The sequence below is a fragment of the Neofelis nebulosa genome, chromosome 9, assembly GCF_028018385.1.
Source record: "Neofelis nebulosa isolate mNeoNeb1 chromosome 9, mNeoNeb1.pri, whole genome shotgun sequence".
In the NCBI taxonomy this organism is placed as follows: domain Eukaryota; kingdom Metazoa; phylum Chordata; class Mammalia; order Carnivora; family Felidae; genus Neofelis; species Neofelis nebulosa.
The window spans coordinates 74,600,428-74,618,118 of record NC_080790.1 but is presented as its reverse complement, the minus strand read 5'-3'; the positions used below and the strand labels follow the sequence as shown (position 1 = coordinate 74,618,118).

General features: G+C 38.6%; 3 protein-coding genes across 8 annotated transcripts in view; 2 read left to right on the top strand and 1 right to left on the bottom strand.

Moving 5' to 3' along the window:
* Positions 1-5,661, bottom strand: part of PIGF (phosphatidylinositol glycan anchor biosynthesis class F) — a 33,597-nt gene extending 27,936 nt beyond the window's left edge. Inside the window, exons 1-4 of one of the 6 annotated variants that reach the window (XM_058684204.1) lie at positions 5,545-5,661; positions 3,570-3,818; positions 2,285-2,376; positions 701-817 (exon numbers count right to left, since the gene is read on the bottom strand). In XM_058684204.1, coding sequence (XP_058540187.1) covers positions 701-817; positions 2,285-2,376; positions 3,570-3,797 — 437 coding nt within the window. In that variant the 5' untranslated portion in view covers positions 3,798-3,818; positions 5,545-5,661. The other 5 variants (XM_058684205.1, XM_058684208.1, XM_058684207.1 and 2 more) reach the window with 5 other exon arrangements.
* A 125-nt stretch (positions 5,662-5,786) lies between these two features.
* On the top strand, positions 5,787-16,193 carry CRIPT (CXXC repeat containing interactor of PDZ3 domain). Its single transcript, XM_058684213.1, has 5 exons — positions 5,787-5,897; positions 11,038-11,103; positions 11,865-11,919; positions 15,561-15,664; positions 15,998-16,193. The coding sequence occupies exons 1-5, from the start codon at positions 5,882-5,884 to the stop codon at positions 16,060-16,062; spliced, it is 306 nt and encodes a 101-aa protein (XP_058540196.1). The 5' UTR covers positions 5,787-5,881; the 3' UTR covers positions 16,063-16,193.
* The window catches only part of SOCS5 (suppressor of cytokine signaling 5), a 129,424-nt gene continuing 127,293 nt past the window's right edge, over positions 15,561-17,691 (top strand). Inside the window, exon 1 of the mRNA XM_058684201.1 lies at positions 15,561-15,664. The gene's annotated coding sequence lies outside the window, so the exon portion shown is untranslated. The remainder of the gene's footprint in view (positions 15,665-17,691) is intronic.

The window sequence follows — 17,691 nt, the reverse complement described above, 5'->3', positions numbered from 1 at the left end:
CAAGAAGTTTTTGCTACTGGGTGATAAACAGGACAAAATAATGGGCACCAAATAACTTCACAGTTTTTTTAGTTACAATGTAACCATTTTTGTTAGGAATGATTTGAATGCGTTTCAAGCAGCTAAAATTTTAACTTAGCTGTGTTGAATATATATACATATATACACACACGTGTGTGTGTGTGTGTGTGTGTGTGTGTGTATGGCTGCTAAGAAAACAAAATCCTGTAAAACCTCAGGTGTCTTACCACAAAGAAGCTAAACAAGAAATTATAGCTGTTTCACTAAGCGTTTTTAGACTGTAGACCCCAATTCTACATTATAAGATGTATGGAAGCAGTTTTATCTGTAGCAATTTTATCACAGTGACAAATCATCCCTGAGAAGTGATTTTCAAAGCCTTCTTTTGGTAGCAGAAACCTTTTTTTCAAACAAACGGCTAAGTGGAATCCTACCATACAGAAGAAAAGGAGAGCTGAACTTGCGAAAGTGGAAGGAGGAACCTGTAGTTCTCCTCAAATGCATACCACCTCTTGCCTGTCCCCAGTCCCCAAATGCAGTGGGCCCTTAAGGCATCCTTGAGAACCATACAGTGCTGAAAAACACTCATAAAACAATCAGCAAGCTGCCATGAATAGAAAAACACTAATTTTTAAAATGTAAAGTTTACTAATCACTAAAATGTAAAGTTAAAACTTACCCATTTCTACTGAAAACTCTCACCCACGCTTTGATGTTTGGTCCTAACAAACACAAACAAGGTACAGTAGTAAAAGTAGACAAAATAACTGCAAATAAAAATGTTTCCAACACCAGCCTAGGAAAAAAAAATCATTAATTTTTTAAAAAGCATTCAAGATTCATATACACACATCATCTTTGTTTCTTAAATACATTTAATATAAAAACATTTTCTTACACTTTACTTTGAAAGATAACACAAGTCCTACCAAAATGATAACTATAAAAAATGTATTGAAATGCAAGCTCTAAAAAACAATCTAGCAAGTATCTGGCTTTAAAGATAGAATTCAGAAGTGTTAAATGCCGTGTAATCCATACGACACTCCACTACGAGAAACCCCTTTTCTAGATAATTAACTTTCTTCCTGAATAGGCTCTGGAACTTTCTTTTGCAACCACTGGTTCAACTCTAGCTTGTATTGGAACCACACGGAAAGCTAGATAAACTAAAATTAGGGGGCTGCACCCCTGGAGTTTCTGAGACCTGATAATTTGCCTTTGATAAAATGCAGATGCTGCTGGTTTTAGAACCACTGCTCAAGACATTCATCCTACTCTAAAATGGATTAAAAAGAAACTACCATTTCTCATTACAAAGGTCTTATCCTCCCCTCTCTAGGAATTACCTGTGAATTTAGTGTGTCTATAAAACTATACACATAACTATGTGTGCGTGCGTGTGTATCCCATCACTGGTTTCACCGTAATCATTAATCACTGCTAAATGAAGTTTCCCAATCCATGATGAACATATATAGGAAATATTCATGAATTGAGTTTTTTTAAAAAAACTGGTCAGCTCTGAAAAAGTTTTGAGTTAAATTTTACCTTTAAACTATAAACATTAGCTTATTAAATAATTAAATGCAGGGATTTATTGACTTTTCTTGAGAAAACAAACTCTTTTCAAGCACTTCAGAATCACATTTACTAAGAATTGATATGCTAACTGTAACTAATTTAGACATGTCATTATAGTAAATTCACTCACAAGTCCTAAGGGCCACACATTTATTGGTATAGTATAGTTTCTCATCTACCTCCCCATCCCCCACATGCAATGCAGTAATAGAAGGCTAGTTGATAGGAGCATTTAATGAATTATGTCATTCTACCATTTTTTAAAAGAATAACACTACTAAGGAAAGGCAATGATGTCAGTATCCTTCTGTGATCCAGTAATTAAACACACGACAGTTCTTCTCTAATCACCAACAGATTTAGTCTTTGTTTAGTATTAGTAAGCGAGCATTTTAAAACATAATTGCCTTGGGGCGTCTGGGTGGCTCATTCGGTTGAGCATCCGACTTTGGCTCAGGTCATGATCTTATGGTTCGTGAGTTCGAGCCCCATTTCGGGCTCTGTGCTGACAGCTCAGAGCCTGGAGCCTGCTTCGGATTCTGTGTCTCCCTCTCTCTCTGCCCCTCCCCCACTCACGCTCTGTCTGTCTGTCTCTCTCTCTCTCTCTCTCTCAAAAATAAACATTACAAAAAATTAAAAACAAAACATAATTGCCTGAAGGTAAAAATTTCACACTTACTCTATGAGTGGTGCTCCATACAGAACAAAAATTACATGAAAGAAGAAACATGACATAAGAAAGTAGATACAGCATTTCAAAAACCTGGTTACCTAAAAAAGAAATAAGAATGATTTAAAGACTCAAGACAATGCCTAGAGGACAGCAAATGCTTCCAATTTATCTACAAACACAACTTCTTCCCATGGGTGAAACAGCTGAATATTCTTTCCTTTGAGTAGCCTGAAGTCAGATCCCATGTCTGGCACACATTCAGGTGCATGGCCCTCTATATAGCTCCACACAACAGCCTACAAGTTACAAACCAACCCTCATATTCCACCCACCCAATCAGCACTAAAATCAAAAAGCATTTCTGTTCCTAGGGTATCGAGCTATGTTATTAATCAGTATTTATAAAATATTTACTGACAACAGGATGCTAGAATACAAAAAAACCCACACAGTCCTAATTATGTGATACATGAAATATTTGCAGAAAATAATAATAATTTTTTTCATTTAAAAACAAAATTCCTAAGAAAACTGTACCAATACTAAATTAATCCCTAAATCATATTCATGTTATTATATGATCCATTTGAAAAAAGACCTGCATGTCCGCAAATCAGAGTGGGACCTACTTGATTTGAAGCTTAAAAAGATCTAATTATAAAACACATGTTGAGTTTTTTAATCACAGAGCAGTAAATGTGTTTTAAATTACCTAGGACAGCTTACATATAGTATTGGATAACGTTAAGTGAGGACTTTATTAAAGTAATAGTTAAGTGTTATACGCTAGTAAACATTTCAGAAAGTAGATTCTAACATCTGAAAATTCTAACACTGTTCAGTCAAGGAAGGCCATGTTTAAAACAAAGCTACCACAGAGGCTTTTTTTGTAATTTCTGAGAAACCCATTAAGTTTCTTTCAGAAATGCAAAAAAATAAATGAAAATAAACTAAAATGTCTTCTAAAGTTTAAAGATAGGACTACTGCATCATGTATTTATCTTCAATGGTGACTTAAAACATGACTATATAGGTTCACAATGCTATAGTATCCACTGAAGACACCCTAATTCCACAGCTGATGCATGGCTAGGATCTATCAAACATTGTAGGCAGCCTTCCAGCAATAATAGGCCACTGATTTTGGCGGGTGGGGGGGGGGGGCCGGGGGGGAAAGCATGTCCTCTACTCACTGTAAATAACCCCATAATGACATGACTAATACCTCATTCTTTCATTAAAAGAAACACCATCTCTATCTAAAAATCAGTTATCAAGAAATAAGCCTTACCTTATATGATAATGAACTTCTTTTAGAGGATGCATTTGGTTTCACTACTAAATATAATACTAGATTGACGGCAGTTACAAAAACAGAACAGATGCACAACCATGTCAAGTGTGTTTCCAATATTGAGAAGTTCTCCAAGAAGAATGATGGAATGAAGATGCTTAGGATAATTGAAAATATGCATAAAAGATGAGTATACAGTAGTCTCTTGATATCAGTATCTTTCATGGTGTTTTCTTGAGTGGCTATCTAATGAAAAACAAATTAAGAAAAGAGCATATGCAATAATGACCTTTTCCATTGTTTAAATGCTCCAATGCCTAAAAGTATGTACCAATTTTCTATGTGCAATAATGTATTAGTTTCAGAGTATGAGAAGATGCATATGTATAAATTCACATGTAGAGTAATATGGTTCAAAAAAGCTCTCAGAGGCTAAAAAGGACAAATTTACGAATATCTTAAACATTTGTAACTGGTTTCTGTCAAAGGGTCATGTCCTAGGCCCAATTAAGGGGTCTGGTTGTTTGGTTGTTGTTTCGTTTTTTCCCCAAAATCACAGAGGTGAAAACAACATGCATGGATTAATGATTTGCTCTTATTGGAAATATAACCTATGCGTTCTAAAAACCCCATGAATACACTCTGGCTAAACTGTAGGTATTCCTTTTTTAACCACTGTGGACCCCTGTCTAACCCCTGTCAGTAGTTCACACCTTCTGGCAAATGACAAGTGACGCCAAGTGCACACTTGAATACTCAAATGGTGGCCAGTGTAATCAAGAAAGTTCAAAGAACATTATGCTAAACTAAGGCAGCCCAATGCTCCAGAAATACCAAAATGACAATGTCTGTTACAGGTGCTAGGTTCCAATCAAAACTAGAGCATAAATGGAAGGAAAAAAAAGTCTACTTTCTCTTTTTATAAAATACACATTATATGTCATATATATATAACAGAGATTATACATAACATTGGCAAATGTTAAGCAAGGACTTTATTAAAGGTAATAGCCCACATGTTACATTGTGGTGAATATTCCAGAAAAACAAAAGGGCAAGTGCAGGCTTTATACTAACAGCTCTGAGCTAATTCGCACTGTAATTTTCAAAGGCAAATAGTCTACTGATAAGGAAACAGGCTAGGACACTTGAGGAGGTACGTCCAAGGTCCCAAGCTCTCAAGCGCTAGAGCCATGTCAGTCTCACCTCTTGAATATAAAGATATACAAAGAAGGTGAAAAGGGAAAGTTTTGCATAGCTCCTACCCTCTGCCGGCTGAGGGGCGGGGCAGAGGATCTGGAATACAGGGTCTTAAGAGCTACCTCACTTCCTCGGGCATTTTTCTGGGCCACTCTCAGAATCCCAAATGACATGAGCAGATTTGGATCTAATACAGTGAGCAAGTACCCAAACTCAAATGCTTACTGAATCAACGAACGAACAAAAAAGGAAGAGGATGGATTAAGTGCCCCTCCTGAGAAAGAAGCCCGGGAGGTGGACCTTGGCGAGCACGTGAGGACGCCCATAGGGCGCCCCTCGGGAGGCCACGGCCCTGGCCTCCGGCGTCTGACCTGGCCCGGGTCCACAAGTATTGAGGCTGGAGAGAAGGCCTTTCTGGACGGCTCGCATAGGAGCCTTCCCGGAAATCGCAGGACTGGTCTCTACAGCCCCACCCCAAACTCGGTCGCTGGGGACTCTGCCCAAGCCTCAGTCGGCGCGAGCGTGAGGAACGAGGAACAAGTTGAGAGGCATAATCAAAGAGCACCGGCGGGGAGACCAGGAGAAATGGAGGGTCACACACAGAAAGTCGACTCCAAAAGAGGGCCGGTCCATCAGGGCAGCCCCTGGGTCACTCCGGAAGGGTGGCGTCCGAAGGGACGGGGCACAGACGCTGACGGCCACATGGGCAGTTGGTGGGGGCTGCTTGCACCCCCCGGAGGCTCGCGTGCAGGGAGGGTTCGGCTTGGCTTACCTACTCTCCCGCCCGCGGAAGAGAAGCGGGGGTTACTACCTGCCACCATCAGGTACAACCCGCCGCCCTGACCTTCGCGCATGCGCAGGCATGTGGGGCGGAGACCCAAGATTGCACAGCCAATTGCAGAAGTGGAGGGGCGGGCAATGGGAGCAGCCTCGCTTCCCGCTGGCGTTTAATTCCTCCCGCGGCTTTTCAGGTGTGGGATAGGCGGGGCGTGGGGCGGAGGGGCCGGAAGTGGGTTTTCGTAACCCGGAAGGGGAATATTTTTCTGGCTATTGTGTTGATATTTTCAAGCTGCTGCAGTTTCTGTGGCCAAGGGAACCGTCGGGGAAGGATGGTGTGCGAAAAATGTGAGTTAAGGGGCGCCTGGGTGGCGCAGTCGGTTAAGCGTCCGACTTCAGCCAGGTCACGATCTCGCGGTCCGTGAGTTCGAGCCCCGCGTCAGGCTCTGGGCTGATGGCTCGGAGCCTGGAGCCTGTTTCCGATTCTGTGTCTCCCTCTTTCTCTGCCCCTCCCCCGTTCATGCTCTGTCTCTCTCTGTCCCAAAAATAAATAAAAAACGTTGAAAAAAAAAAAAAATGTGAGTTAAGAGGCCGCATCTTTGGGAGAAGGAGGCTAGGAGGAGCTAACTGGACTTCTTCGGGTCCTTGTCTTTTGTTTATTTTTCTTTCAGCCTCAGTTCTCGTGTTCCAGCTTCTGTCCTCTTACCCTTTTTGACCATTCCTGTCCCTCCCTAACGATCGTATAGTTGTTTTGCGTTCAGAGTGGTCTCAGTTTTGTAGACATTTGCGTATTTTCTTTGCCTTCCCCTCCAACCCGGGATCTTATCCCATACAGTTCTTGACTGGCTCCTTCGCCTTACAGACCCTCAGTTTTGGACTGGATCTTAAAAGTCCTAGAGTTGACAGATTTAGCAGACATTTAAAAAGAGGAATACCTTTTTTCTAGAAGTATGTCCCATGCAATATTTGAGACATGTCTTTGCGTGCTCTTCCTCACTACTGAAAGTACTTTTGACTGACTTTTAGGACATGACAGTACTGTTGTTTTGAAATTAAAACATTCGTTGTTTTGAAATTAAAAATTCACAGGGCATCCTATATTTTAACTAGCTACCCTAAGTTAGCATCCTATCCAATGGCTTAGATACTCTTTGCATGCATACCTGTGGTATTGAGGCAGGGTTCAGAAAGTCTCACCACCTTCAAAGCAGTCTGTGTAAATGTCACTAACTTTTAGAAAGGGCTTTCCACCCTGTAGTCGCCATCTGGTGATTCTAATGCAAACCCTTAAGGTTTCTAGACAGTTTCTTACGATTTTTTGATATCCTAGACTGTCTATACGTTTTAAAATGGCTGTCATATCCCTAAATCTTTTTATTCCTCAGCCTCTCTGGCTCTTCTAGGCAAGGTTTCAAGTCCTCTTATCTGTGTTAACATTAACATGATCAATTTTGTTTATATCCCCCCCTAGTAGGTAAAACTTTGAACACAGGCACCCATAATTTTGAATCACAGTTCTTATATTAGGTAAAAGAATAACCATGGGCAAGTTACCTAATATATCTTGGCCCCAGTTTCCTCATCTGAAAAATGAGAATAATACATAATTTATGGGGTTCAGATAATGTAGGTAAAGCCTGATATAAAAGTGCCTTCGCGTATACTCAAAAACTGGTTATTTCTATCATAACCCCCAGTATGTGGCACTGAGAATTAAACTGTCCTTCATTTTATGAGGGGTGAAGTGGAAATAATGTATCCATTTTTCTATGCTTTATATCATCATCTCACATTAAGCTTTAAAAAAAATGTTGACGGGTGCCTGGGTGGCTCAGTCAGTTAAGTGTCTGGCTCTTGATTTCAGCTTGGGTCATGATCTCACTGTTTGTGAGTTTGAGCCCCACATTGGGCTCTGCGCTAACAGTGCAGAGCCTGCTTGGGATTCTCTCTCTCCCCTCTCTCTCTGCCCCTACCCTACTTGTTCTCTCTTTCTCAAAATAAATAAACTTAAAAAAATTTTTTTAATTAAAAAAATAAAATAAAAAATTATTGCAATGTAATTGACATAGGTACAATTCACCCATTTAAAATATATCATTTTGTTATTTTTAGTATGTCCAGAGGGCTATGCAACCATCACCACTATCGATTTTAGAATATTTTCATCACTCTGAAAAGTACATTAAGCTTTTTGACATTGATGTCCTTTAATTCTATTCTATCCTGTACTTAAGCAGTTTTTTGGTTTTGCTTGTTTGAGTAAATATGGCTTACACATTTAGATTATGCACCTTCCGTGATACCTTTTCTCTCATGTAGTGTAGTTCTAAACATATAAATTTGTCTTTCTATGTAACTTGTGTTAATTCTGTACATTTTAGCTTTAGAGGACGGGTATTCTGCCTGGTTTAATTTGTGTGATATGCTTTACACCATAAGTGCTTTTTCCCAGGGAAACTAAGGATACTGAGCAAATTGTGAGAGTTAATTTCCTAAGGTACATAAAAATTTTGAGGACCCAGGACCTGATGTGGTATTAAAATAAATACACATAGTTGGTTCTGGGACATGCTATGTGTTATAAAAGGCCATTTGCTTTTCTACTTCCCTGCATGTCTGAGAGTCCAACTCTATTATTTCTTTGTTCTACTGCCTTTCTACATTCTATACCATCTTACTCCTCAAATAAAATTATACTCTTTTTGGGGCACTTGGGTGGCTCAGTCGGTTAAGCATCCAACATCAGCTCGTGGAGTCAAGCCTCACGTCCGGCTCTGTGCTGACAGCTCAGAGCCTGGAGCCTGCTTCGGATTCTGTGTCTCCCTCTCTCCCTTCCCCTCCCTGGCTCATGCTCTGTCTCTCTCTGTCTCTCAAAAATAAATAAACATTTAAAAAAAATTTTAAGTATACTCTTTTTATTACATATTTCTTATCCCCCATCTATCAACTCATTCCACTCACCCTATAAGTAAGCTCATATCTCTCCTATACATAAAGGTAGACTCTCAAGCAACTACCTAGCTCTCTCTTTGCCTTCACGGTAAATTTTTTGAAAGGCTTGGTTATTTTTCTTGCCTTCATATTTTGTTACTTCTTAGTGCTTTCCAAACTTTCGCTATGCCCCACTACTGGAAGAACTTTCAGAAGTTCACTGGAGGTCTCCTAAACACCAAATTGAAAGACCTTTCTCTCAGTGCTTGTCTATGCCTCTGACTTTGAAACTTGGTGTAGATTCTCTTTGAATTTACTTCTCCCAGTGCTTCTTTACTGTTATAATCTCCCAAGTTTTCTTATTTTCCTTATCCCCTTAAAGCAGATGTTTCCCAGTGATCTATATCTGACCTTCTTTTGACTCTTTTTGGAGTTTTAAAGAACAGTTGACTCTTTGTTTTAGAAATATCTGGCTTCAAGTAGCAGATCCATGCCAATGAATGTCACATCTCCAGCTGACTTCTCTCTAAACTAAGCACCAATAGAAAAATTTTCTCTAAACAATACTGGGACCCTCCATCTGGTTGTTACCTAATGGTTTAGTACTTCCAAGACTGAATGTGTCGTCCTGCTTCACAAACCGGTACCTTCCCTCCCATCATTTAATGGCATCACAATCCTCCCAGTTACCTATTGACAAAGCCTCGATCATCTCTCATTCATTCTCCTATCCCTTTGTGAACCTGCATCCAAACACTTGTATGCCCTGCTTATTTTACTCTCATTCAACAGCTCCGACTTTCCCTAGCCTTTCAAATACCCTAGCTGAGGTCTCCATCACTCTGAGTTAGACTAATATTATCCCCTACCAGCCCCTTTCCCCTCAAACCGTGCTCTTCCAGCCTTTGGCTCTTCTCAAAAATGTCCTGCATGCGTGTGAAGACCAGTAGGAAAAACTGCACAAATGAACCAGTTGGTACCACTAAAAGAGTATATTTCCTGATCTCCAAGATCTTTAATACTATGCGTCAATCTTTTTTTACTTCTCTTTAGTCAGCCCCTCACCCTTTGTCTCTAGTGACTATTCCAAACTCTTCAGTGCCTTAAACTTCCCCCACCTTCATCTACCCCATCCTCTGTTGACAAATAGCTCCTTACAGGTATAAGAAAAGCGAGGTAATTAAATGGGAACATTCCCAACATTTCATCTTACTTTTACTATGCCCATAATCAGTTCTGCATCCATACCCATTTACTTCTTTCCCTTTATTTTTTCGAGGAAAATCCTATTTGTGTTCTTGTTGCCATCCCTCCCTACCTTTTTCAGGTCCTTTATTTGTCTCTCTATCTTTTGGAATCTTTTAATCAGCTCCCCTTCCATATAAAAATGCTCAATTAAATCCTAACTCTACCTTCCATTCTTGCATTTTGTCACCTTTTCTTTTCATTCATGCAACAAGTATTATATTCCTACCAAATGCTAGATAGTAGGACCAAAGGGTAAGTATTCTGTCTTACTATCCTTCATCAGTATGCCAGGACATGGCTTAGAGTAATCACAACAGATATTTGAATTGAACCTAATATAAGTGTACTGTATCATTTCCCGAATTTAAAGCCTTTAATACATTCTCAGTGAGCAGAGAATAATTCTGGCTTTCTGTGTTTGGAGCCTGGCATTCAGGATGACCCTCCACAATGAGGTCCCAGCTTATCTTTCCAATTACATTTTCACTTACCTTCATTACTCTTTATCCAAACCAAAATACTTTGCATGCCCATGAGCTTCCTATGCCTTTCCTCGGGATATGTCCTTTTTCTAGTTTGCCTTCATCCTCTCTTCTTTTTCTTCCCAAGCCCATTGTAACATGCAGACACTCTCTCTACTGCCTTCTCCAGAAACCCCTGGACTTCCCTAAGCAAGGTTATTTCTTCCTTCATGGTATTTCTTCTGGTGCTTAAGTTGTCAATTACTATGCTTTTTGTTTTCTAGCTTACATTTTGGTTTGAATGGTTTTTTTTCCAAGGGTATCTACCCCCTTTAAGAACCTGGAAAAGCTATGGACTCTTACAAGAAGAAAAATGGATATACAGTAGTTTGGTGTACAACTTCACCTTGTTCATTTGTCTTCCGAGGTCTACCCCTGGAGCCCAGGTTAAGGATTACTATTGAAGAAAATAGCATGTTGTAGGTTCCTTGAAAGTAGAGCTTTATCTAAATTACCATTTTATTTTTCACTAAACTTTGCATAGTGGTTTATGTATCTTGAGTGCTTAGTATGTTTATGGAATAAATAGATCTATCAGATTTGTTTAAAGTATACAGGTACAGGGAAAGCCTATCATAAGCCATTGTGCTGTACAGATTTTACTGAGAGTCAGTTATCCATTACCCACAGCTAGTAACTTCAGTCTCAGTTCATAGCCCCTACCCCAGCATGAAAAGTCTCCGACTGTAATAAGATAGTTGATACCATTGTGAACTTTAGGCACAAAGTAGTGTATTTATTAGACAGTAAATCCTAATTCCCCTTATTGTACTATCTTGTTATAACAGGTGAAAAGAAACTTGGTACTGTTATCACTCCAGACACATGGAAAGACGGTGCAAGGAATACCACAGGTATTTTTCCTTTTTAGAAAATAGAAGTTGAATCAAATATTTCCCGTGACTGATGTTTTAGCCTTTACACTATTTGTAAAAGGAAATGTTTTGTGCACAAAGTGTTAAATATTCTGTTAAATATTCATCTGTTAAATATTAAAGAACTCTAGATCCCCCCCAACAATTTAATATCTTCTTCTATTTAGTTTTCTTGGTTACATGTTAGAGGTTCCTAATCTATGAGGTAAGAGATAGCAAAATCATTAAATGATTTTCAACCAATGAGTATATCATAGTAATTGATTTGATTCAGCTTTATTAGAGTATATATTTAATTCCCCCTTTCTTCACCTGACTTTTATATTCTTAAATCATTTACACTGTTTTCACTTTCATATCATTATATACAGTTAAGATGTTTTCAAAGGGAAAGAAAAGAAACACTTATACTGTATTCAGGGTCAGTGGCATCAAAGTAATGGCTTCTAGATTTTACAGTAGATAAATTAAATGCAGACCCGTTCCTAAAGTCCTGTTTTGAGTCTGAGAAATAAAATGATGATCCAGAATTTTATTGTTTCATCATAAATGTTTCCTTTTTAAGTGGTGTCTTAAAAACATGGCTATTAAATGAAGATTTTGAAAATGTTGATATTGGCTAGTCTATTGGTAGGAGGTCTAAGAATGAACTCTTTAACAAATTGTTAAGTGGTAAATGTACATGTTATGGTGAAATGTGCAGAAATAACCCACTAAAATATGTGTATATTTTGATATAGAAAGTGGTGGAAGAAAGCTGAATGAAAATAAAGCTTTAACTTCAAAAAAAGCAAGGTAGGTAAAGGAGCAGCTACATCGTGGAGACATAACTTTCCATTCTTTTTAGTCTTAAGCATACTGAACTTGGTGTGTATCATTCTGTTGTGATTTAAACAGAGTCAGGTACCAGCATGCAAAGCCAAGCTATTTGTTATAACCTGCCAGTTTCACCCTGATCCTCCCCACTCTATCAATTTGTGAAGATGTTACTGCTCTTTTTTTACCAGAAAACATGACTTTTATTTCATCTCATTCTTTTTTTTTTTCTGCTCTTTTCTTTTCTTTTCAAAACGATGGTTTGTGGCCTTACCCCCCCTAAAACTACTTTGCAGTTTCATTCAAGTGCTTCAGTGTGGTATGCAATAATACTGCCTGGTTTGTGTTTACTGTACGTTATTTCATCTAGATCTTCATTATTGTACAAATTGGAGGCAATAGAGAGATGTGGACAGATCAGAAGCTCTGGAGTCAGACCTAAATTTGTATTTAGACTCTGTCACTCTCTTGCTCTGAGACCTTAAGGAAGTTAAGCCAGTTTCTCGACTTCTCTGAACTTTATTTTTTCATCTAAGAGTGGAGATAAAAATGTCTCCTACCCTAAAAACCACTTTTTGGCACCATGCTTTATTATTCCCAGTCTTAAAAATTCCATGGACTCTTCCAGCTGCCATCCCATTTCCTTGCTTCCCTTCACAGCAAAAGTTTTCAAAAGCCTTAGGCTTTCTCAATGTCTATTAAGTTCCATTCTCAACTTCTGCCACTCCGGTCGGGTCTTCAGCCCCATCAATCCCTGCAGCTGCTCTCACCTAATGGCAGCAGGATCACACCTAATGGCCACTTCTCTATTCTTATCTCGATTAACCTTTCAACAACTCTCATTTTTGCAACCTACTATTCTCTCTCTTTTTTTCTTCTCTTCTCTTCTCTTCTCTTCTCTTCTCTTCTCTTCTCTTCTCTTCTCTTCTCTTCTCTTCTCTTCTCTCTTCTTTTCTTTTCGTAAGCTCTACCTCCAGTGTGGGTCTGAACTCACAGCCCCAGGATCAGGACTCGCATGCTCCACTGACTGAGCCAGCCAGGCACCCCTGCAACCTTGTATTCTCTTGGCTCTGGGGTACCACCCTCTTTTCTCCTCCCAACTCACCGTTCCTTCTCAGTCAAGTGCCTCTGGACTCAATCCTAGACCTTTCTCTTTTTTTTTCTATTTACAAATATATAATCTTTCCTCAAGTGACTTTAGTCCAATGACTTGAAATTCAAACTGTATGTTAATAACTCAGATTTATATCTCCTGTCCTGACTTCTCCTTTGAGCTCCAAACATATATCCAACTGCCTACTTGTCTTACCAATTTGATGTCTAATAGGCAACCTCTTGGTCCTTGTCTAATAATCAGAGTCTTACTGCACCACTGTCCGGTCCAGTTGTGCAAACCAAAAAGCGAGAATTCTGCACATTTTCCTCACTTCCCTTTCATCAGTAAATTCTTTAGCTCTACCAGCAAAATATAACCTGAATACACTTGCTTCACTGCTGTTACCCTGTTCCAAACCACTGTTATTTGGTAGATGCTGTAGTAACTTTGTATCTTTCTGCTTCCTCTCTAGTTCCCTATAATTCAGTCTCATAGTAACCAGAGCAGTCCTTTAAAAGGCACATAAGTGCTTTTCTCAGAACCGTGCATTGCTTTTCTTTTCACCTAGAATATAATCTAGGCCCCCTTCCACCTTCTAACAAGGTTCTCCATGATCTGGCCGCTCCCACCTCTCTGACTTCCAGCTGGACTACTCCTGCACCAGACAGGCCAAGCCCACTCCCATTGGCAGAGGTTTATGTTTGTTGCTCCCTCCTCCTAGAGCTCATCCTGCAGAATTCACATAGCTGGCACCTTGTTGCCAGGATCTAGCTGAAATGTCACCTCCTAAGGGTGGGTCCCTAACCAGCATCTGAATTAATGTCTTCCCCTCCTTCTCCTCATGTCTGCCACAGTGTCCTGTTTGAATTTTCTCTACAGTGTGTATCACTATCTGAAAACCATGTTTGTTCCTTTACTTATTGTCTGTCTCCTCACTACAATGTCAGCTTGAGAGGGTAGAGGCTTTGTCTGTCAAGCTCATTTTTGGTATGTAAAACAGTAACAGGCACATAGTAGGCACTCATGTATATTTGCTGAAAGAATTAATACCTATTTCATGACATTGTCCCAAGGATTAGAAATAATAATAACGATAATGATAATAATAATAATGAAGCTTTTACTACCTGCAGTGCCTGGCACATAATGGTGCTTATTAAATAATGGATATAAAACAGCATAATAGATTTAATCTTCAGTAGAGCATCTCACTAAGTATTGCTCTGACTTATTGATGTCTTCTAAGACAGTTCAGTTATTATTAACTAAGTTGTAATTTTTACAGACTATACAGTTTCAGATACCTCCAGTTACTTTTTGCTCCCAGCCTTACTCCAATATCATTAATAAATAGCTATTATTTTTGGATACTCTAAATATCTCACTTTGGAAAGTGTACCATTATATTGCATTGAATCTAAGATACCAACATTTAGAAGATGTATCATTACTTTAATAAAGAAAAAGCTCTGCCATGAATTTAAGATGTCAGACATATAAAAATGTGCATTTTAGGATTAAATACGGTTTTAAACAAAAGTAATCTCTAGACATACGGATGCAAACAAATCGAGCCTTATTAAAAAGAGGAATAGTGTCTATGCTATCTTCCTTTGTGCAGAGTAAGGTGACATTCTTTTGGGTCTGGAAATATTAACCTTTGAAAATAAGCTGTTGTGCCCCAAGAGAAGAAACCAGGTCTAGGACAGTGTTGGTATTCAGTACATGAGTATTGTTACAAAAGTTACAGCCAGTTTAGGGGGAATTATTTTCTACTCCAGCTGCTGTAAAATGGCATTTTTATATAGCGGAAACTCTTCTATGCAAAGGGATTGGATCAATTACTTGAAAATGTCAGCTAAAATAGGCAATCATTAAAAGATACACATACCTTACTGTAAGTCATGGCACATGATGTGTACATGCATTCGTCAGTCATCTGGCACTGAGACAGGCCTTTTGAGTATGAGTCTACTGATAAGAGTTCTTCATCATTTTCCTCACATAAATCATAACCAGAACGCGCATTTCCGATATCTTAAAGTAGAGCAAGAACTGACAACTTGTAAAGTGCCAAGTCCTTCCACTTATGATTTTGCCTGTATTTGGAAGTTGTCTCACCTAATTCAATGGCAGTTCAGTGATTCACATTTATCTAGCCATCCTAAAGCATTCTCATAGTCTTTCATAGAATTGGTCACTTTTTGCACCCACATTTCATCAGTTTCCATAATATTTAACTATATCATACAAATAGATTGGCAAATACAACTCGTAGAAACAGGCTTGGGATTAAGTACAACTGATAAGTGGTTTATAAGCATGCAACTCACATGGAAGGGGTAGGGTTGTGCAGGAGCAGTGAGAGAGGGTAGCTGGCTGCAAGCGTGCTGTGCCTATCAACTGTAAAGTTTGACAGAGGGAACAAAGCATGGATTAATCCCATTTGTTGCCTAAAGGAAGTCATTTAACTGTTTCTTTTCTATTTTACATTTTTCTTTCTTTAAAAAAAAAACAACTCTAGATTCGATCCATATGGAAAGAATAAGTTCTCTACTTGCAGAATTTGTAAAAGTTCTGTACATCAGCCGGGTTCCCATTACTGCCAGGGCTGTGCCTACAAAAAGGGTAAGTTTCTTTCAATACCGTTTTTCTGTTCATATCCAGCCTACTTTTGGCACTGACTTAGATAGCATAGAAAAGGAGTACCCTTTCATAGTTTCAGGGGTCGATCCTGTTAATCAAGTGCTCTTTTTTCTAAGGCAAGATGACACTTAGAACCTGGTTCATAGTTTCAAGTCCGTGCTTGCTTTTTTCTCTTCTCTGATGCTGTTAAATTATGTTTTAAGCCTCAGGAGTGACTTAAATAAACCAAAGTGTTAATAGTAGGTATTTGATTGGTATTATGAGTTGGTATTATGATTTGATTGCTTACATGTTTTGTTTGTTTGTTTGTTTTAGGCATCTGTGCAATGTGTGGAAAAAAGGTTTTGGATACCAAAAACTACAAGCAAACATCTGTGTAGATGTGTCAATGACGTTTCTGGCTTTCTATGTGATTTTACTTTTTGCTTTGAATTTCCAAGGCATAACATAGATGTTCAAGTTGAAAATAACACATTTTAAGACAGTTAATATTAAACCGTTGATTACCTGATCAGTGTTTTTATTTTGCCTTCAAGAATTTCTAAACAACAGTGTAACTAGTTTTCTGCCTTAGTTCTTTTTCTCACAAGCGTCTTGTTGAATTAGCGTAAGTGGCAAATTTAATGAAAAATATTTTCCCAGTTCTCTATATGCTTTTTATTTATCATTATTCATATAATTCTTTTCTTCACCCTCTACTTTATTTATAGATATTACAGAAGTGAGAAGGAGATTACTGATTGATATTTTGCTCTGAATTTTTCATCAGACTTGTAACTCTTCCCTCACTCCCTTCTTGGTTGCATGGTTCTTAGAATGAGCAGTCTCTTTATTAATTGTAAGTTCACAGGGCATTGAAACATCTGAGACCATTATGGCTGAATCGTTCCTTAGTAATTAGCCCAGACCCCAGTCATAAGTTGTAGTTATGATACTTTTTATTTGTTCTTGATGCCAAAGTGCCAGTCCCTTTCCTATGAGAATACAAGGGTCAGCCCATGTATGTCCAAATGAACACACTGGATTTCAGAAAAATACGGGTTATGCACATTAACTTGAATTGGAACAGTCACGAAAGCCAAAACAACAGTGTTTGTCCATGGTAGTGTGTAACAAATGAGTTACTACTCTTTAGGAAGGCTCCTTGAAGCAAAAACCAATTTTTTTCCTTCTCTCCCCACCCCCAAAAATAAATAGAACAAAACCAACATTTTGACTCTTTTTTTATATATAACATAGACTGCTAAAAGACTACGTTGAGGTTCAGACAAAGATTTTTCTTATGCTGCCTTCAAAGGTTTTGGACTTCTGCTTTTGAAGCCTGCAGCCTTCTGTGGGAAACCAAAATCATACTCCCTAGCGCCAAGTGCAGTATGTGAACATACATATCACTATAAAATATGCAGGAGAGAGAACATGATACACATGGTGTAGATACTACATTTCTATTTGCTTTAAAATTATTGCGGAAAATATTTAAAATTTTAACCATTTAATTTATCTGTAAGGTTTTTAACACAGTGTTTTTCTAGGATACGTTGTTATCCCGAAAGATCACAAAGGTGATACAAAATATAATAAAAAAGCTCTGAGAGCAAGAAGTATCTTCTCACATTTTAATCAATTAGGGATTTTTCATTAAATCAACACAAGGGGCCCATAATAGGATCAAGTTAAAGAGCAGCCCAGATCCGTTAAAAATTGGGTTGGTCGACTTTGGGAAAGTACATTTCTCAGGTATCAGCTGGGATCTTGACTTCCACAACTCACATTTCACATTCGTGTCTTGCATAACTTCCTTCCATAAATGACCTACTGGCCAGACTCAGGTTCTTCTATGAAGATTTTTGTTAATGTTACACCTCAGAATAGATGATAAGTATTATAAGTCTTCATATTGTTGAAATAATAATATGACTGCCATAAGTTGAATAAATGTTGGGGCACCTGGATGGCTCAGTTGGTTAAGTGTCCTAACTTGGTTTCAGCTCAGGTCATGATCTCAGGAT

What these genes read in the sequence shown, in the direction of transcription:
- CRIPT (XM_058684213.1), top strand. An exon ending in TTAACTTCAAAAAAAGCAAG is followed by an intron (nt 11,920 to 15,560) that starts GTAGGTAAAGGA and finishes AAACAACTCTAG; the next exon opens with ATTCGATCCATATGGAAAGA. An exon ending in GGGCTGTGCCTACAAAAAGG is followed by an intron (nt 15,665 to 15,997) that starts GTAAGTTTCTTT and finishes TGTTTGTTTTAG; the next exon opens with GCATCTGTGCAATGTGTGGA.